Genomic DNA, 22,140 nt, shown 5'->3' on the forward strand with positions numbered 1-22,140 from the left:
CTGGGACCTGGAGGTTCCCCATCCGAGTACTACAGAACCAGGGTTGGATTTAGAACTGAGAAATCCTTTTTAATTTAGCTGCAATCAAGGTGACTATAGTGGAGTGGTTCATCTGTGCAGTCCTCAAATGGTCCAAGGGCTGATCAGCTGGCTTCCAAAAGAGGAGAATAGAATATATGAATGTATGATTGGATCATGCAAATCCCAGGACTGGGCCTTTAGAACATTGGCTCTCTAGACCTGAACCGGGTGGTGACTGCAGTGCCCTTTTTCATTTTCAACAGGGTCGCTTGAGCTAGGCAAATGTTTACATTAAGCCGACAAATGGTATGCATTCAAGTAAGTGTGTGCAATACAAATCTATAGCTTACTTTTTATTTCCTGATTCAAAAATAATAATATCATGGCTTCACTAAAATATGTAAATGTACATAATGGAAAATGGCATTCAAGGGCTGCAGAATGAAGGACCAAAGAATTATGGTTTGAGGCTAATGTGTTAGGAACATTCATTAGTTTTATACTTGATTCAAAGAATTAAAACTGTATTGTAAAACCATTTGATTTAACTATGCTGCATGAGTGCATAATGTACAAAAAAACTTAATTGGATCATTGGAGCAATATTATGCTATCCTAGAACGTACAATCATGTGTTTGTGTTTTGCATGTGCATGATGTTTGAGTGAGTGTGTGTGCGCGTGTGCATGTGCATATCTGTGTGTCTGTGTGGTTGCTGAGGGAGGGAATGTAATTCCTTGTGAATGTAACTTTATGGTTAGCCCCTAAACTAGTAAGCTATGTATTGAGTCAGCCCCTGAACTAGTAAGCTAAATGTTTAGTTAGCCCCTAACCTAGTGAGCTATGTGTTTAGTAAGCCCCTTACCTAGTGAGCTATGTGTTTAGTTAGCTCCTAACCTAGTAAGCTATTTGTTTAGTAAGCCCCTAAACAAGTAAGCTATGTATTTAGTTAGCCCCTAAACTAGTAAGCTATGTGTTTAGTTATCCCCTAAACTAGTAAGCTATGGGTTTATTTAGCCCCTAAACTAGTAAGCTATGGGTTTAGTTATGCTGCGATGCATTTGTATAGTACACCAGTACGCCCGACCTGCTCTAGCGAAAATGTGACGTAATTTCATGGCTTGCAGCACTTATAGGGTTCCTGTTTGTCATTGGCTAGTCATTGTTATTGTTAGCTACATTAGCCTCTTTAGCAAACCAGTTCAGAATCCCGAGTGGGACGAGTGGGACCGACCAAAAGGGGGCATTCCTCTGTGAACTACCGCAAGACAGCTGGGAGATTTACACCTTACGACTTGTACGGGTGGGCGTACCATACAACTGGATCGCACCATTAGCCCGTAACCTAGTAAGCTATGTGTTTAGTTATCCCTTAATTAATAAGCTATGTGTTTAGTTAGCCCCTAACCTAGTAAGATCTGTGTTTAGTTAGCCCTTAAACTGGTACGCTATGTGTTTAGTTAGCCCCTTACCTAACCTAGTAAGCTATGTGTTTCTTTAGCCCCTAACCTAGTAGGCTATGTGTTTAGTTAGCCCCTAAAATAGTAAGGTATGTGATTCCCAATAGAATGCCGGAGCTGAAGCATGATCTCAGTCAAGACAGGGACTTGACTGAGATCGTGTGTGTGTGTGTGTGTGTGTGTGTGTGTGTGTGTGTGTGTGTGTGTGTGTGCGTGTGTGTGTGTGTGTGTGCGTGTGCGTGTGTGTGTGTTTGAGTTTGCAGGATAAAATGGACATGCTCTCTCTTTAGAGTATCTCACAATTTGGTGGGCACCAGCAACAGACCAAATTTCCACTGTCTTCCGACCACAGGTGGGTAGGTTCAATCGTGGAAATATTTTCCATAGATTGGTTAAATAAAGGTGTTCAGGCAAACATAATAATGCAAATACTAGAACGACATCTGCGTATAACCTGCTCCCAAAGTCACATCGGATCATCCTTGTGAGACAATTGCTCTTTTGTGTATTCAAACTCACCCTTTAATACACCTACAATACACACACACACACACACACACACACGCACGCACGCACGCACGCACGCACACACACACACACACACACACACACACACACACACACACACACACACACACACACACACACACACACACACACACACACACACACACACACACACACACACACACACACACACACACACACACACAAAATGAGGAACCATTCAGAGCTCAACACTGACTCAGCTCCAGGGCTGAAGCGGAAACATGATCACCTCATGGTGCAGAAAACGAGTGAGACCACTCAACTACGTTATTAGGCTGGATTAAAAGAGAAATGTTCCATGATGGTTCCCGTTAAAATGTATTTTTAACGGCCAACTTTCTACCATCCTAGGCTTAGCATTGGGAGGCTGTACCATTAAAAGGGTTGTCAGACAAGCCATGACATTGAGCTATACATTATTCATCCCTGAGTATCATTGAGCACAGCAGCACATTATAGGCGTATGTTGGTCAGGAATAAAGGGCCAGGGTCCAAGCTTATAAACCTTTGTAATAAGCATGCATAAAGGAATTGGGCATGCCTTCATTTGGACTGTTTTTCACTGTCTGTAGGCTAATAAGCTCCTGACGCATCCAGCACGTCTGTGTATCTGTCTGTGTATCTGCGTGGATAACGGATCAAATTACAAGAATATACAATTCCTACCGGGATAGTTCTCGCTGTCGCAGCCTCGGATGCAGACCGAGGTGATGAGCGCAGGTACGGCGGTCAGACGAACGGCATCAGTCTGCGTCGCTCCCCCGGTGCAGGCGGCTGCGCGGCCGCTCAGGAAGTACGGAAAGGGCTTGATCGTGTCGGTCTGTTCCAGGCCGTCTGATTGGACCAGCTCAGGTGGCGCGTGCCGTGAGCGGCTCAGACCTAGGTCACTTTAGGTCAGAGACACACAGGCTTTAAAATCAAGCAGGTCCCAGTTTTTAATAAGGTACATACAACTATTATTTATTTTGTATTTCTTGACCAATGTAGACTACGTTGTGTGTTATAACAAACACTCTTTGGCACACACACACACACACACACACACACACACACACACACACACACACACACACACACACACACACACACACACACACACACACACACACACACACACACACACACACACACATATATATATATAACATAACATAACATATGTATATATTTTTTATTTATATATGTAGGCCTAATGCATTTTCGTGTTTACATTCAAAATGCATGCCTACCTAATTAGTGTATGAGGTAGGTCTGTGTGTTACTCATAATAAGAGGAGTTTCAGAGATATAAAATTACTGATTTCTCACAATAATTATAAACAATGACTTAAAAAAGGTGGGAAAGAGTTGGTCAAGAATGAGTTGGGCTATTTTCAGAACAGGCCTGCGGGCCCCTCCTCAATATAGTCCTTGCGGGCGCCCTGGTGCCCGCTGGCACTGTGTTGGTGACCCCTGGCGTATGCTATGACATAAAACCAGAAAAAGAGATATTTTGTGAGACTAGACTTCATAACAACTACAATTTATGGATACCCGCAGTGACTTCTTTGCGCTACTTTGCTTAATCAGATGAATCAGTTATTATGCTTGCGATGGTTGAACATGAGTGAGAACTTATCAGGTGATGTTAATAATTGTAATCTATAATGTATCGTAATGCAAATGTTGGGGGTTAAGTTCGCCTCTTAGTGCTTGCTGCAAGTTCACTTAATGGGAAACTTCACCCATTACCATTACGTTTTGTACCGTTAAAAACCCACCATTATTTTTGAATGGTCGTGCATCATTCGCTTATTTTCCCCTGAGACCGGAGAGATCCGTATCGATCTCTAACACAACCTGTTTTAAGGGTATGATCCTTGTCTATCCCCACTTTATTGGTTGCATACATGCACGTGACGTGACAGTAAGTCACTGCACACACATATTGCATGCATGGAGCAGCCGTAGTGCGGAGATCTCATATCTTTCTGCCTAGGCAAACTATATATACAATAAAAGAAATGAAACGGCTCGTGGTCGAGAGCCTACTCCCATCGTTCACTTAAAACTTCGTTTGCGACTGACCCATCTGTTGCCAGACAACTTTCTCTGTGGGATTTATAGTCTAGCCCCAATTTTTTTTGGCTGTAATTTCATAATTCTAAAATCAGATGTGAGGATGGACGATTCATGTGAGAGGTTTCATAAGAAAACCTTCACGAACCAAAGCTTTTCAAGTTAAACATGAGAAAAGCTATGTGATATAAGTATAAAGGCATAGGAAAGATTCAACATGACATTTCGTCCAATAATAAGTTAGATTGAGTTCTTCAACTGAAGTCAGTACAATCCCCAGAGGTGGAGCATTATATATGCTGGTATATTGATAAGAGCTTATGCAATGGTTTAAATGGAGGTGGAAGTCTAAAGATATTTTGTAGCCTAAAACAAATCAATAAATACAATTATACTACATTGAATAATCAAAATAATACATATTGATGTGCATGTAATGTAATAAAGACGAGAACTAGTTGTAGTATTAGGGGACTACCATCGGTACTAGTGGTACTATTACTAGTAGTAACCATCCCCAAAGAAATATATGTTATAGGCACTGTGTAAATGTGGGCAGTGTTTTCCTGCTCTGTAAAGTCTTATGTGTAATTCAGTCTTTGACCTCAAGGTGGACTCTCGTATTATTTCTTGTAAATGTACCTGTTGTTTTATTTCTTGGGTTTATTCGTTGTTTATCCGCACACTTCCAGAAGCTAGCATTGCAGCTGCAGACAAGCCACGTTTTATATTTGCTAAGGTTTTATATTTTAAGCTTTTTTATATTACATCATTGATATACATTTATATATTTTTTGTGATAAATATTATATTGATTTCTTGCTCCCAGCAAATAAAAAGCTTAGATCCTGTCGTTATTTTCTTTTACCGTCAGACACTTCTGCGGACGTCTATGAGCGGCTGAAGGGGTCCTCTTTACAGTCAGGCAGTATTGCGGACGTCTATGAGCGGCAGGGTTGCCAGATTGGGACAGATTTTCCGCCCAATCTTAATGGGTCGATGGCTGTACCGCGTGTTTCCAGATTGTGCGGGAAATTTGGCTCGATATGGCAACACTGTGAAGGGGTCCTCTTTCCACGGTGGCTAGGCTAAGGATTAGCTGACAAAATGCCGACTGTTAGCGTGAAACGGGATCTTCTCTTCCAAGCCTTGGGGAAAACGTACAGTGAGTTGCTGTTCTTTAATCTCCTCCTTACCACATAGTGAATGCTACTACTACTATGCTAGTATTTTCTACTTTGCCACATTGAATATAGTATTTAAATGATTGCATCATTTCCTGCCTCCTAACCAATCACGGTATAGAGGTGTCCCTCAGCAAGACCCCTGAGGCATAATTATGTCCCTCAGCAAGACCCCTAAGATATAAAGATGCCCCTCAGCAAGACACCTGAGGTGTACATCAGCAAGACACCTGAGGTATAGAGGTGTCCCTCAGGTATAGTGGTGTCCCTCAGCAAGACACGTGAGGTATATAGATGTCCCTCAGCAAGGCACCTGAGGTATATAGATGTCCCTCAGCAAGACACCTGAGGAATAGATGTCCCTCAGCAAGACACCTGAGGTATATAGATGTCCCTCAGCAAGACATCTGAGGTGTCCCTCAGCAAGACACCTGAGGTATATAGATGTCCCTCAGCAAGACACTTGAGGTGTATAGATGTCCCTCAGCCAGACACCTGAGGTGTCCCTCAGCAAGACAGCTGAGGTGTCCCTCAGCAAGACACCTGAGGTATAAAGATGTCCCTCAGCAAGACACCTGAGGTATATAGATGTCCCTCAGCAAGACACCTATATAGATGTCCCTCAGCAAGACACCTGAGGTATAGAGGTGTCCATCAGCAAGACACCTGAGGTATAGAGGTGTCCCTCAGGTATAGCGGTGTCCCTCAGCAAGACACGTGAGGTATAGAGGTGTCCCTCAGGTATAGTGGTGTCCCTCAGCAAGACACGTGAGGTATATAGATGTCCCTCAGCAAGGCACCTGAGGTATATAGATGTCCCTCAGCAAGACACCTGAGGTAGATGTCCCTCAGCAAGACATCTGAGGTGTCCCTCAGCAAGACACCTGAGGTATATAGATGTCCCTCAGCAAGACACTTGAGGTATATAGATGTCCCTCAGCCAGACACCTGAGGTGTCCCTCAGCAAGACAGCTGAGGTGTCCCTCAGCAAGACACCTGAGGTATAAAGATGTCCCTCAGCAAGACACCTGAGATATATAGATGTCCCTCAGCAAGACACCTATATAGATGTCCCTCAGCAAGACACCTGAGGTATAGAGGTGTCCCTCAGGTATAGCGGTGTCCCTCAGCAAGACACGTGAGGTATATAGATGTCCCTCAGCAAGACACCTGAGAAATAGATGTCCCTCAGCAAGACACCTGAGGTATATAGATGTCCCTCAGCAAGACATCTGAGGTGTCCCTCAGCAAGACACTTGAGGTATATAGATGTCCCTCAGCCAGACACCTGAGGTGTCCCTCAGCAAGACAGCTGAGGTGTCCCTCAGCAAGACACCTGAGGTATAAAGATGTCCCTCAGCAAGACACCTGAGGTATAGATGTCCCTCAGCAAGACACCTATATAGATGTCCCTCAGCAAGAAACCTGAGGTATGTCCCTCAGCAAGACACCTGAGGTATAAATGTGTCCATCAGCAAGACACCTGAGGTATAGAGGTGTCCCTCAGGTATAGCGGTGTCCCTCAGCAAGACACGTGAGGTATAGAGGTGTCCCTCAGGTATAGTGGTGTCCCTCAGCAAGACACGTGAGGTATATAGATGTCCCTCAGCAAGGCACCTGAGGTATATAGATGTCCCTCAGCAACACACCTGAGGTAGATGTCCCTCAGCAAGACATCTGAGGTGTCCCTCAGCAAGACACCTGAGGTATATAGATGTCCCTCAGCAAGACACTTGAGGTATATAGATGTCCCTCAGCCAGACACCTGAGGTGTCCCTCAGCAAGACAGCTGAGGTGTCCCTCAGCAAGACACCTGAGGTATAAAGATGTCCCTCAGCAAGACACCTGAGATATATAGATGTCCCTCAGCAAGACACCTATATAGATGTCCCTCAGCAAGACACCTGAGGTATAGAGGTGTCCCTCAGGTATAGCGGTGTCCCTCAGCAAGACACGTGAGGTATATAGATGTCCCTCAGCAAGACACCTGAGGAATAGATGTCCCTCAGCAAGACACCTGAGGTATATAGATGTCCCTCAGCCAGACACCTGAGGTGTCCCTCAGCAAGACAGCTGAGGTGTCCCTCAGCAAGACACCTGAGGTATAAAGATGTCCCTCAGCAAGACACCTGAGGTATAGATGTCCCTCAGCAAGACACCTATATAGATGTCCCTCAGCAAGAAACCTGAGGTATGTCCCTCAGCAAGACACCTGAGGTATAAATGTGTCAACTAGGCCTAAATTTTTTTTTTGTTTGGTTCCGGTTTCCGACCGACCCTGTCAATTTATGTGCGACCCAAATTATTTTATGAGCTTTTTTTTTATGCAAACTATAATCACGTTTTGGTACAGCACCTCTTCATTCTGTACAAGGATGAGCGAATTTTCTCGTTTTTAAATGAAAACAACCTACCTATCATTTGCTGCCGCTGGAAAAAATAAAATAAAAAAATAAAATAAATTTCCTACCTACCCATGACCTCAACTGACAACCAACAGGAACCAAACTTTTTTTTTTTTTTAGGCCCTATCAACTTCCCTAACAGCTCCAGATGAGCTGGTTGTTGCTTTCCATGGTTGACGGTGAACTTGTGTAGGGAATATGGGTACTAATTGTAATGTGGGTAGAGTGGCCTCATTACAATTAGTACTCTATAATTGCATTCCATTTAAAAGATAGTAGTACCATAGTATAGTACACCAATCAACAGAATCAATGTGTACTTTAAAGTTCCCTTTAACATGCATGTGTCTTAACAGAGACCGTTATCTGTTACAGCGGACGAGGAGTTTGATGAACTGTGCTTTGAGTTTGGGCTTGAGTTGGATGAAATAGTAAGTACATGCATATCCTTGTTTAGGTCCAAATAAGAGTATTCACTCTACAGTAAATATGTCGTAATTAATGTTTAAAATGGTCAACAGTAACTAACCCCATGTGACCCCTACAGACCACAGAGAGAGAGCAGATCAGTCGCGAGCAGGGGGACTGCAAGGCATCAGGGGCCTCCGAGGTGGTGCTGTACAAGATCGATGTGCCAGCTAACCGCTATGACCTGCTGTGTCTGGAAGGCCTCGCCCGGGGACTGCAGGTCTTTAAGGATAAGTGTGTATACTTCTTTTAATTCACTCCCATCTGGCCACTCTTGAGATTCATGGGCCCACCCAGGGCATATTTATATTCTATCGCTACCTAGCACCACTGCAAGCAACCTTTTTTACAATTTCCATAAAATTAAATTAATGTTGGGCGGTGGGCGCCCATGATCCAATTTTTGAAATGGGCAAATCTGGCAAAAAAAACGTTTTCCAATTCTTCTCAACGCTGATTGGATATCGCGGCTTTGCGTCACACATAGGTGCGTTGTGAGCGTAGGTGCGTTGGGCGCCTAGTTAGGTGCGTAAAATGCGCCTAACGCGCTGCTTTAGCGCGTGTAACGCATCTACGTGCCTAAAACAATGGTTCCTCATGCAAAAATACGGATTTTCTACTCCGGGGGCTAGAAAAGGGCTGCACGATTATTGCCAAAATGATTATCACGATTATTTTGATCAATATTGATATCACGATTATTTACCACAATTATTCATTGATTTGAGTGATACATTTTCTTATTGAACATTCACGGAAACTTAACACTGCTTTAACATCCGTGATCTATTATGCTATATTCCTGCTAATGTACAAATCTGCATGCATAACACCAACTTAAAACAGGGCAAAGATTCTACAATGTTTAAATTGTAAACGTTTTATGTTGAACTTGTAAAATAGGTATTTATTCACGTGACCCCCTAGAAGCGGGAAAAAAAAGAATCAAAACAATTAAATGCAGGACTATGCAGAAAGGGCACTGCCTTAGAGTTTACTGATTTTTGGAAAGAAACACCAGCCTGTCAACATTTTCTGGCTTTAGGGATGAGCGAAGGCAGGTCACCACATTACCCCCAGTGCTGAAAACCGTCTCTGAAGGGGAACTTGTAGCCGGGATACGTCTCTGAAGGGGAACTTGTAGCCGGGTGCTTTGGCCTGTGGCCAAAAGCACCGCAGCCTAGTCCGGTTATTGAGAGAAGCTGCCTTGACAACAATGGACCCATTGTCTGTTGTAATGCAGACAAGTCACTCCTCCTGCAAGCCCCAAGAGGCCATCGCTTCCCTCAGTCCCTGGGCAATTAACTCTCCAGTGTGGAAAAATGCCGTTTGCAGGCATCTACTCTGCATCGCAAAATCATCATCGATGAAATGAACTGTCAAACTCATGTACGGTTCCATCGTTCTACTTGACCATAGGTCAGTGGTAGTGGCAAAGTACTCGACAGATGTGAGATCCCTCTCTATTTCGCCTCGGCGTTTTGCATACAGTGCAGGTAATGCAACTGTGGAAAAATTATTTTGCGAGGGGATTACATACTTTTTGTTTGTGTTAACCATTTTTTTAAACCCTTCATTGCTGACGGTATTTATTGGACACGTATCTTTTGCCAAATGGAAAGTTATTGCATCGGTGATTACTGTGTGTCGTTGTGACTTAGAGGCATATGGTGTTGCGCTGTACATGCTAGCCTTGATTGAAGTCTGAGCTGCAGCTGACGAGGGACCGGGACAGCTGACTTTAGCAGCCGATGCAACACTTCTGGCCTTCATGCAAACCTCATATTGGATTCTGTGGTATGCTTTCAGGTGGCTGAATAAATTTGTTGTGTTGCCATGCGAAGCAGCCACAACTCTCCGGCACCCTTTGCACATGGTTTTTTGCTGGTTTGTATCACTTGGCCTAAATCCGAAATATTCCCATATAACGGAAGAAGATCCGCGACGAGGGATGAGCTTTTCGACCTCAACTCCTTCAAACATTGTAGGCCTAATTGTGTTTGTCTTTCAAGGTAATCGGTAGTCTTTTCCAGGCTTCGCGCCGCCGCCGATGTACTCGCGCAGTCGCAGACCGCAGGTGTACAGGGAGCGCTTGGTTTGCTTTGCAGCGGAGGTAGAGCGTATACTGCATGGGCGGGGCTCGTTTCTTTTTTCGTTTTCGTTTTTTTGCGGAAGCATTATTTAAAAAAAATATTGCGAAAATATCGCGAGAACACATGTCACCGTGGGAAGCCAATATCGTCATCGCGATAAAAATTCGATATATTGTGCAGCCCTACTCAAAAGCGTTCAGTGTGGCCGTACCTGTGGCCAGATTCTGCTGTCAAAATGGTGATGATTTTTTTAATCCAACTTAATTTTAAGGTGGCTACATTAAAAGGAAAAAAAAACAATGAATATGGCAACTGTGTGTTCTGTCTGACCGGTGTTGGGTCCATGTTAATCCCAACCCCAAGTTGTTAGGAGGCTCAGTTTAGGCTGGATAATAGACCGGCAGAACCTATCACTATGGATGAGGTAGAATTCACCATTGAAGTTTTATCATTATGAGGACTGCCACAAAATGTAATTCATGTGGAAGGAACTGGTGACGGCCATTGACTCAGACTAAATGAAAACTGTTGTGCACCGTACCACTGAGTCGGCTCTTGATCTGTGTTGGTCTTGGTGTGAGACAGTCGTAGTCATACCCCCAGCCCACTCTTCTAGTAATAAAACGAATGAAACGGAATGTAACAACTTTAGACCTCTCCTCTGCTACACACAGAAGCGCAGAACTGAACAAAACGCAAAACTACAGCTCCCGAGTCCTCCTGACGTAGCTCGGAATAAGGGTTGGTTTGTTCTCCTTTGGATTTCTTCGGCAGGACTCCAGACTAACTTTTTTCACTAGGAGCACTGTTGCCCCTAACTGAAAATTTTAGGGTCGCAACCAGAAATTTTCGGGGCACACACTGTTAATCAACATGCTAACCAAGTATTCACATTTTTATTTTCACTGTATTACTCATAGATATTTTGATAATAGATGCAGAAATTACAATGTGCTTTTTCAAATTCGGCGTCACATTTTATTGTGATTCTCATCTATCCCAACGGTTTCCGGGCGTGCGCACGCATGCGTTCGACAAGCACGGAAGTGACAGTTTCCGTCTCCATTGAGAATGCATTATCAATTTATCAGACAACACAAACGGCTCCCGTATGAAAAGCCTTTTATGGCACCTGAGGCAGAGTCCTGCATTGGTTCGGGTGACCCGCACAATTTGGATGAAACGAGTCGGGTTGGACGCCTGAACTGTCGGTCGGTTTTGCGTTAGCGAGCAAGACTTCTCCGGTGCTGGATATGTTAATCAGGAGCAGAGGAGTTAACCAAAACCGTCAACAGTGGATGATGGGCTTTTTTTGCAGAGCAATCTAAAGCACCACACCAAACACCAGATAGCGTAATTCCCCGGTGTTCCATCTGATGTTTTTAATTTTCCATTGGTTGCGGGTCGGGCGTCGATATCAATTTATAGTGGGTCTGGTCGGGTGCGGGATGTAATTCGCGCTACTGTCGGAAAACGGGTCTGATGCGGTTTGATGTGTTGCGGGTACGGGCGGTTGCAGGGTTTGTAAAATAAGACCTGTGGAGGAATGACTGGCACTGGCACACTGGCCGAAGGTCGGAAGAACGAGTCATTAGTTTGCTAGCTCATTGTAAACGCACTTGGCAGGTTGTGAAATCTTTCGGCTTCATGGGGACAGGGCCTTAGAAGTAGAGCTGTAGCGACGCGTCGATGATGTCGACGTCAAAAATTCGTCGACGTCAAATTTCTCCGTCAACGATTTTCGTGGACAATGGACAACAACACAGAGAACACAGTTCGCACTTTGCTGAGTCTGTTGCTTATTTGGATATATGTTTACTGTTTAATGAGAAAGAAGGCTCGTCGCCTTTATTATGTCCGTGGTCGTCGCATGGACTATACGTCATCCAGCTCAGGTTGCGTAGCCGTGCGTGTGCGCGACTGCGCGTGTCGGCTCATTAGCATCTGTACCGTAGCGGCCCGTACCGTAGCAGCACACCTCTCCCAAGTGGCCAAATTGGCCTGGCCTGGCCAGACTGGCCACACTCACACTGGCAGATTTGAGCACGGCTGGCCTTTCATTTTCAACAGTGAAACTATTTTATTTATTTTATTTTGTGTAAAGCAGAAGGTTTTTTGCTGTGCAAAACTGTTGTTAAATAAAGTATATTATTAAGAATGGTATTTATTTGAGATACATTATGGTTTTTATTAATCGAGCAACAGAAATAGATAACCATCCAATTAGTCATTCGATTAGTTGACTAATCGATGAAATAATCGCCCGATTAATCGTTTAATAAATAATCGTTTACCCCCAGCCCTACTTAGAAGGCAAACGCACGTTCACCAAGTCGGGGAGACAGCGCCGGGCGAATTGTGCCACTATTTGACAATGGATCGTGGATGCCTGGGCTGATATATCAGTCTCAACTGTGGTCCGAGCTTTCACGAAGGCAGGAATATGAACTGCCAGGCAACAGCAGCGACACTGACTCAGATAATGACGAGAGGGAGCCGGGCATGTTGGATGCCGTACTCGCCCAACTGTTCAATTCGGATACTGAAGAAGAAGAATTCGAGGGATTCGTGGACGGGGAATGAACTGAAAAACTGAGCTTTAAGTGTTATACGTAACTGAACAATGTTGAGTTATGCACTAACGTTTGAATTAGCGGTATCAGACTGTTTCTTTTACGTGTTTACAACTGAACAAGGCTGGGAGATATTGTTAATATGCACATTAACATTTGAACATCGTTACCATGGGAGTGAATGAGTTAGAATATTTACAAAACACGGCCAAAGGCTGTGTGTGCCTCGCCATTGCGAATGGTACCGTGGCCGCAAGCTGCTCAGGGACACAACCCCACCCTCCTCCTTGACCCGCCTCTCTCCTCCTCATTTAAATTAAAGCTACAGACACCGAAACGGTGCGTTTTGGGTAAGCTCAATGTGCGACTGGCTTTCAGTGGCTGTCATTTTGCACCACGGCTGAATTTTGGGAACGTCTTCAAGTGCTGTGTTAGGGGCCCACTAATATCTATATTAAAGCATGCCATGGGACCTTTAAATAAACATTCTGAAATAAATTGAAGCTTGGAATCCAAACTAAATCATGTTAACCTGTTTTTAAATTAATTGACATTTATGTTCAAGGGCCACGTTTCCCGAAAGCATCGTTAGCCTAAAGGTATGGCCACACCAACCGCGTTGCTCGCGGTAGGGGCGTTGAAAATCGTCATTTTTGCATAGGGAACCATTGGTCTAGGCGCGGTACACGCGGTGAACGCCCGGAGTTCAGAAAATTTAACTTTCACCGCTTCAACGCGTGACGCTAAGCCACGGTAGCCAATCAGCATGGAGCTTGACCCGACGTCACTGGCAGAGAGTAGTGAGCTTGCACAGAAGCATACGGTCGACATCTTTCTTTATTCTGGGTGGAAATAGTGACATAGTTACGCCATTACATGCGTTTATGGAAACATTTCTAGCGAGAAATGTGCATTTTACTTTCAGAATGTTCGCTCGGTGAATGTGAAGGATGTTTGGTTTGATAGTTATGACGAAGAGGGAACGCTCCGTTCACTTGCATGGACAGAGTCTCTGGTTGCTCAGCAACCTCAACGTCTTGGCGGACTATTTCTCTGCTGATCAACACTACGAATGCTGGAAACACACCAGACACACCATGTGAAGTTATTTAACCCGTTTAGTGTTATTTATATCTGAGATTATTTAATCTAACCCGATCCAAGCTCTATCATGCACCCAAACGCGGCGTTTGGGTTTCCTACCTCGGACTCCAGCGCAGCCACGGCCGACATCTTTCTTTATTCTGGGTGGAAATAGTTACATAGTTACACCATTAAATGCGTTTATGGAAACATTTTTAGCGAGAAATGTGCACTTTAATTTCATAATTTTTGCTCAGTGAATGTGAAGGATGTTTGGTTTGATAGTTATGACGAAGAGGGAACGCTCCGTTCACTTGCATGGACATGGACTCATCTAGCTGCGGTGGCGCGGTGACGCGGTGGAAGCGTTGAACCACCACACACCGGTCAAGCTTCAGGTTAGGCGCGGTACTCGCAGTGTCCAACGCGAGCAACGCGGTTGGTGTGGCCGCACCTTAAGTGAAGTTCGTCGTACAAAGCATTGTACAGTTTTCACACCGTTTCCCGAAAGCATTGTTGCATAACGAACGTCATGAAAACACTCATAGCTAATGAGGGCTCCAGGGGTACTCGTAGGGTGCTAAGAGCATCGTTATAGCCTCAGTGGAGTCACCAGCTGGACATTCCATGGTATTGGATGTGTTTTTATTAAAGGGGACATATTATGAAAACAAAACATTTCCTGGGATTTGGGGTGTTATTTTGGGTCTCTGGTGGTCCCATACGCATACAAACTTTGAAAAAAGTCTGTACATGATCTTTTGAATGAGATATGCATTTCTGAAAGTACCCCGCCTACAGTTACCAAACGAGCGAGTCAGTTTTGGCGCCCCATCCTACGTAGGAAGGGGGCACAGAATATTACCTCCCACTTCCCCACTCCTCTCCAATCAGAGCATGGCTAAGATTTTGTGGACCAGTGGACGAGCAGCTCCGGCGGGAGAAACTCTGCGGTTTCCCCGGGAGTACAATCTAAACTCCGGGATCACAATCCCTGTCCCTTTCTGCCGGACTGCCACCGAAGCTTCGGCGGCAATCCAGAGGAGGAGACATGGACGAGAAAGGGATTGTACTCCCGGAGCTGAGCTGCCGGACTGCCGGCGGGGGTAGGGCGGCAGTCTGGCCGCCGTCTAAGCCGTCCGGCCGCTGCCAAAGCTTCGGCGGCAGTCCGGCAGCTTCGGCGGTGTACTCCGGGAGCTGAACTGCGGCCGTAGCTTTCCGGCTGCTCCGGCGGACTGTACTCCGGGAGCTGCACTGCAGCCGAAGCTGGCAGGTCCGGCAGGCAAAGGTCTCGGCGGCAGTCCGGCAGCTCCGCTCCCGGAGTACAATCCCTTTCTCCTCCATGTCGCGGTTCATGGACTTCAGAGAATCAAGGGCAAAGTCAAGGCCGAGATATCCCCCACTACGAGTCTTCACTTGTTGTGGAAGTGCCAGAGACGTCAGACGCAGTCTGACACAAAGCTTTTGGGTATGATATTAGATATAATATTATATAAATACTAGTGCTGTCAAGCGATTAAAATATTTAATGTGAAAAAAAATTCTATGCTAAATATCCCTTGGTTTCTTTGTCCCATTAATTTTTCTCATTTTAATGCTCTTATCAACATGGAGATGTGCATCGGCTTGCCTTGTGCAAATGTTTTTTTATTGACAACATTGGCATATACTGATCAAAACAGGACGATACAAAAAAAAAGCCTACAGTGCAATTATACGATGAACATACAAACATACTGCCTTGAACATAGCAGTCAGGCTACTGCTTCTTTGTTTTGAGTCAAATAAAAAAATAAAAAAATTGCGTTGATCGCGCGATAAAAATATTAACGCTGTTAAAATTGGTTTGCGTTAACGCCGTTAATAACGCGTTTAACTGACAGCACTAATAAATACCCATATATAATATTATTATAATATTATATGATATAGAGCTCCAGGAGTCCGCAAACGGCACCAATCCCTTCTCCTCCATGCTGTGGTTCAGTCTGACAGCTCATTGTTCAATGGGCAGCAGCTCATTTACATTAAAGCTACAGATACCAGAAACGGCGCACTCTGAAGGGACTGAAACAAAGGGGAATAGCGGTAGGCGAGATCTTTTTCCCTTAAAGCTATTTCCAGCAAACAACTTCAAAAACATGTTTTCTGGAACTCAAATACTATGTTCACTTGTTGGGAAAACACTAGGGCTGTAACGATACACAAATTCACGATTCGGTTTGTATCACGATTTTTGACCCACGGTTCGATACATCCCACGATTCTTTTAAATTTAAAAAGCATTTTATTTAAACAACACTTAAATACCAATTATCTTAATGTAACATTTAATAACAAATAATTTGGAACACTGAACAGATTTGAACCGAAAGAATACTATTAAAGTATAGCTAAATTAATAAAGAAATAACCAAGGATTGCAGTTGGAGGATGCTTTTTGCTGGTAGGCATAATAGGGCCCCTTTAACTGTTTGGTTGGTTTATTCAAATATCCTTATTAGCGCTTCTTATTAGGCTATGTAGCTTAAATAGGCTAATGACATAATCAGGCCGTATAGAATGCAACATGTTTAATAGCCTAACTTTCAATAGATGAGGAAAAACATGAACGTCGCAATAACGAGGCAGAGTGTTACGAGTAGCATATGTGTGTGCGGGAGAATGGCATCGTGCGTATGCGTTAGAGCCCGACCGATATAGGATTTTTAAGGCCGATACCGATACGAATATTTTGTGATTAAAAAATCCGATATGCCGATATATCGGCCGATATATATATATATAAAAAAAAAATCCAGAAACGCGCAACAAAACAAACAGATTTCCCTAACATTGGTTATTTGTAGTTATCCTTTAAATCCTTTTCACTCTCAACTAACACGTAACAACAGCAAAACTGGACATGGTAGTCATGAATTAAGTCATGCTTATCGACTTTAGAGAATTGATGGGGATGTTCTTTTAATTGTTATTCAAGCAATGTATGTCTTGTGACAGTTGCCAACTTACCATGAACACACTTGCACACATGAGCTGTATTGGAAATCATTCCCTATTCACTCCCTCACTATTCCCTATATAGTGTTTATGATATAGTGCACTATATAGGGAACAAACAAACGAGAATTCGGACACTACAGTGAACATTTCTAAGCGTCATTTGCGTCAGTAAATGCGCCGGGTATTTGTGTGACGCAGACAGATGCTCCCACATCATGTTAACAAACCGGGCAATCCCGAGGAAAGCTGGAGCTTGTATTGATGTTGAATGCAACATTTCCTTGATCAAGCTTTTTTTATTAATTTTGAATATTACATTTTCTATGTTAACTCCCAATTAAATTGTTGACATCTCTAAACGAAAGCCGGAGACTCCATCATTAAATGTATTCGTTTTCGGTTATTCAGCTTCTTCTTCTCCTCCGGAAGAACACTACCGCATTGCATTGTGGTATACGGAGTAACAAGTAGGGAACATCGTATGTACACTCAAATTTTAGTGCATGAAATTAACCACTGAGAATTCGAACACCACTGCAAAATGGCGAGCACCCTATATAGTGCACTATATCCGTGATAGGGAATGATTTCGAACACAGCTATGAACAACACCGATGATCTCCGTCGATCTCCGTCATTCACTCTGCCTGAATCAGCGGGTTTGGGGCGTTAGAGCGCCCTCTGGTGGACAAACTTTTTTTTTTTTTAATATTCATTTATCGGCCATTATAATGCCGATACCGAATAGTTTGAAAAATGCCGTAATATCGGCCGATAATATCGGCCTGCCGATATATCGGTCGGGCTCTAGTATGCGTGTGTGAGTGACGTCAGCGAGTGAGTGGACGAGCGAGGAGAGCGAGCGGTAGCGCGTGTGTCTAGTGAAGAAGCGAACGAGTCCGGTAGAATAAAGTACCCATCCTGTCAATAATCGGTGGCCGCTTCATTCCGACTTATAAGCAGACAAACTGCCAGTCAAATCACACAAAACAATAGTGACAGGATCACACAGGCAATTTTTTTCGCGCTTGGCCAACTCTGGATAAATGTCGTTCATATCGCATATGAGGACTTCGACGGCTGTGGAGAAATGCAATCCTCCGTAGCCACGGAGAGCTGTGATCACAGAGAGGACATCTCGTCACATATTTACGGCATCGATAGGAGGGGGCGCTGTCAGCAGACTATTATTTAGACAAATTATTAGCAAATTTCAATCTGACAATTTGACCGAAGAGTTAGAAAGGGCATATCGCGCTTCTGCCTTCTCACACCGCGAGACAGGTTTGTGGCTTTGAGTATCGCGATTTTCGGTTTGATACGCGTATCGTTACAGCCCTAGAAAACACCATAATATGCCTCCTTTAAAACACATCAAATACCACTGAATGTCTAGCTGGTGCAATTTCGCAATACCCCAAAAACAGTGGTTACCGCCGATATATTACTCGTAGACTGTTAGATTTAAACAGCAAAGACAGAGACATGTTAGAAGTCAACAACAACATAATTTATTGCAGCATTTGAAAATTCCAAAAATACATGCGCAGACGAAATGTACCGATCAAACGCCACGTCACAAGGCAACACTATCACAAGGCATATAATAAAATCAAATGATTCCACTGCTCTAGTGTGGGAGGACGCTTTCGAGCTGCACTTGCTGTCTCCCTCTGATTTTAATTCAACCAATGTGGTTAAAATGTCCTCATATTGATCAATGACAGAAGACATACTGCACATGCATCATGCTAAGACCAGCGGGTGTCGGAGAATTTCTGCATGCGTCTTTTGTTGCGATTGTTTGCCGTAAAGCACTGGCACTTCGGTGAGGCTGTGATGAAGTTCACTATTTATTGGACCCTGTCTAGACAGTTTTGAACATCCCTGACCTGGAGTGCACAATCGGCAAGTTGAGTTTGTATAACCGAGGGGGTAAAATCGCCCGTCGTCACGGCACAGGCTTTCTTGGTTCACTGGAGAATGCGGGGTTTCGCACGGAGACTATACCTCTTTATAATAATTTGCATACTCCTGAATGTTAATTTTTTTTTATGAATGGAGACACCTGCAAGCAAGAATGACATTTCGTCTGAGTGTAGGCTAAAAGCGTGATTAACTATTGACAAGTGCAAAAAGATCTACGTATTCCTTATTTTGCTGACCACTTGTTTTTTATCCCGACATAACCCTCGTAAGGACAGTTCCTCTGCATCTCTCTCATAGATCGCACCTTCTTTCAACGTCATTGTTTAGTATGACTGCATCGCCTTCTCTCCCATGATGATCAGTAGCTCGCGGATTTCACTATCTCTCCAGTTAGTACTGCTCATGATAATATTGCTCTGTTGTCTCTGTGGAGGCAGCGCAGCAACACCTCTCCCCAAGCTATTTTTAATTTTTGTCATATGGAATTATTTGAGGGGGGAAAATGCTGTGAAAATTGTACGCACGGTGCGTTCAGGATTAGGACTGATATAGCATATGTTGGCCTAGGCCTAATTAATTGTTTCATATTTGTAGCATTCATATTATTGCAGTCTATTGTTGTCGTAGGATACTCTGTTGTTGGCCTTGATGGGGAGATATTTTTTGCTGCCACAAAATAAACAGTTTCATCAACATTCCTGCGTCTCCCCCTCCTACAGAGCACATTTCAGCACCGTGTCAGTGGACAGTTAGCCCACGAACGTCGTTAGAGCAGTGCACGCCTGTTCATGTTAAGAGGAGTTTCGGGAAACGCTTGAAAGAAATCTGCAAAGGTTCGCAAGATCCTTCGTGAGAATGATCGTACGAGCGTGGATCCATCGTTATCGGGAAACGGGGCCCAGAGCTAAATATGATTGTGTTTTCGTTCCTGTTAAAAATTTGTTGACCACTAATCTAGTGACGTCAAAGTCACATGAATTCCGACAGGATATTCTGCCGAAGAAAAGTCCTACAGTCAGTGGGTGAAGCTATTAGAAGGGGATTTTAATCTACAGTGGCCTGTCTAAACAATGAAACCTTTCATACAGTTTACTGCTGCTGGCTGGCTGAGTGTGTGTCCATCAATCACACGCTTACAGATCCCTGCGTTCAGCAACATGATTGGCTGAAAGAAATATGAAGCGAAAGAAAGTGAAATGCTCGTCTGCCATTATGCCAGATATGAATCTTGAGTCTAATCTTTGAAATGATAGAACTACCTAGATGTACCAATAAAAGGGATAATGTGAATATTATATTTGGTCTGTGAAACTAGACCTACCTACTCATGAGTAAACAAGTTTAAAAACTTTCAACACCTGTACACAGACACAGCAGAAAGCTTGACAGGGTACCTCAACAGTATAAATATTTGTCTCTATTGGTATTAAATGATGGGCTTATCGTCCATACCGTTACTATACTACTATAGCTAATTAGGTTCTTGGTTTATAAACTTTTCGTCTATACCCTACACACATGTGGTTAATGACCACTAGACAGAACGCCAGCTAGGAGAAGGGAAGGTGGATGATCATGGAGCTGGAAGTGTGCCTTGCATTGCTAATCTCTCGAGTCGCTTTGGATGAAAGCGTCAGCAGAATCCTCAATGTAAATGTATTACTGAGAGCATGGTGGACTCGCGCTGAGGTGTTGTGATTGACGTGAATATCTTCTGTGTTCCAGGATGGAGGCTCCGCGCTACCGACGTGTGAGCCCAGCCAGTGGAGAGCCTCAGAGGCTTCTTGTGACTTCAGAGGTGGGTGGATACAATGAACCAAACGGAGAATGAATATGAACAAGGGGTGGGAATCACAGGTTATCTCATGATGCGATTCGCAATACACATACCTGCAAACTTGTCGCTTTTCGGCGACAATTACCGTTTTCTTGGTCAATTGGGTCATTCACGTGAATTGCGTAGAACCAGAGTTATTTTTTAGGTGCGGGGGAGGCTGCCCTTCATATGCATGCCATGCAGGCTAGAATTGCGAAACATTATTGGATAATTCTTATAATAGACTTTCTCTGGGCCAATCGGAATCTCAGCACTTGCGTCAGAATCTTGAAGCACACAGCGCCGACTGAGCTCGCCTTTGGATGAGACGCCTGGCTACCGCGCGAGTCTGATGGAAACTCTTAACGTCAATTTGAAGTTGGGTATAAACGGTATAGAAGGTACACCAGTGTGAATTTGCGCTACAGTATGGATTTTGACGTTACCGTGTGACCAGTAGACAGTGTTGAATGTAACGCGTAACAAAATAAGTCACGCGTTAATACAGTAATCTAACTACTTTTCATGTAAAAAGTAAAGTTATGCGCAACTACTGAAAATATGGTATTTCAATTCGGCGCTACGTTGCTTTTCCCAGATTTGACAGCGATACTGCATTCTCAGGAAGTATGCTATTGTCCAGGTGCACAAGAACTTAACTTCCGGGTTTTCTGTGGTGGGCACGATTGTTTCCGGTTGTAGTGGAGATGCAGTAACATTTCATCTCAGATCTACTTTACAATTTGTAGAAGGTTACGCTAGATGAATGCTTTTATTAATTGGTAGCACAAAATAAATGTACTTTCTACAACATAAATTAAAAACTTGTAGATATAGATATCTGTATATATAGATACATTTAGAGATGGATAGATTTAGAGATAGATAGATAGATCGATTTAAAAGTAAAAAAATAAGTATTCTCCCTTCTCCCTAATGACTGCAGCAACCTCTGTATTTCTGTAGATCCTCTAGACTACCATGTCCTCTTCTGCAAACACAACAAAGTCACTCCACTCCATTCCTGTAATGAGGAGCTGGCCTTGGACCTGCCAGTAGTAGCTGTGCTGCTTTTTTAATTTCATGGTGTCGCTTTGTAATTTCAAATATATACAGTCAACGTAGCATTTGGCATTTGGGCATTTGATCTCTAACAGGCACGAGGGTGGATTTTCAGTTGGATCAAACACAACCCCGTCAGGAGATGACCCTAACCAGGGAGCATCAGGGTGAATGACAAAGCCACAAGGCCAGTAACTGGTGTTCTTTACCCCGACAATATTCCTGAATGGCAACAGGCTCCAATGCCAGGCCCCTCTTCATTGATGCTGTTTGAGCCACACCCTTTTTTTTTCGCGCAGCAAGGCGTTCTGCTGAGCTCTGATCACGGACATGGCAAATCTCCCTGAAGCGGGAAGATGTGATCCTATTCTTCCTGACTCTGTGTCACTCTACAGAGACACTCTGCTCCCTTGTAGCAACCTCTATATTCCTGGCC

General features: G+C 43.8%; 2 protein-coding genes across 3 annotated transcripts in view; one reads left to right on the forward strand and one right to left on the reverse strand.

The window, feature by feature from the left end:
• acsl3a (acyl-CoA synthetase long chain family member 3a) overlaps positions 1-2,934 on the reverse strand; it is a 34,337-nt gene extending 31,403 nt beyond the window's left edge. Inside the window, exon 1 of the mRNA XM_060074114.1 lies at positions 2,697-2,934. The gene's annotated coding sequence lies outside the window, so the exon portion shown is untranslated. The remainder of the gene's footprint in view (positions 1-2,696) is intronic.
• A 2,085-nt stretch (positions 2,935-5,019) lies between these two features.
• Positions 5,020-22,140, forward strand: part of farsb (phenylalanyl-tRNA synthetase subunit beta) — a 36,439-nt gene continuing 19,318 nt past the window's right edge. For both annotated transcript variants that reach the window (XM_060074516.1, XM_060074517.1), the window contains exons 1-5: positions 5,020-5,030; positions 5,149-5,253; positions 8,053-8,108; positions 8,225-8,379; positions 20,552-20,624. In XM_060074516.1, the coding sequence (XP_059930499.1) occupies positions 5,196-5,253; positions 8,053-8,108; positions 8,225-8,379; positions 20,552-20,624 (342 nt within the window). In that variant the 5' untranslated portion in view covers positions 5,020-5,030; positions 5,149-5,195. The remainder of the gene's footprint in view (positions 5,031-5,148; positions 5,254-8,052; positions 8,109-8,224; positions 8,380-20,551; positions 20,625-22,140) is intronic.

This window comes from Gadus macrocephalus, chromosome 16 (genome assembly GCF_031168955.1).
Source record: "Gadus macrocephalus chromosome 16, ASM3116895v1".
In the NCBI taxonomy this organism is placed as follows: domain Eukaryota; kingdom Metazoa; phylum Chordata; class Actinopteri; order Gadiformes; family Gadidae; genus Gadus; species Gadus macrocephalus.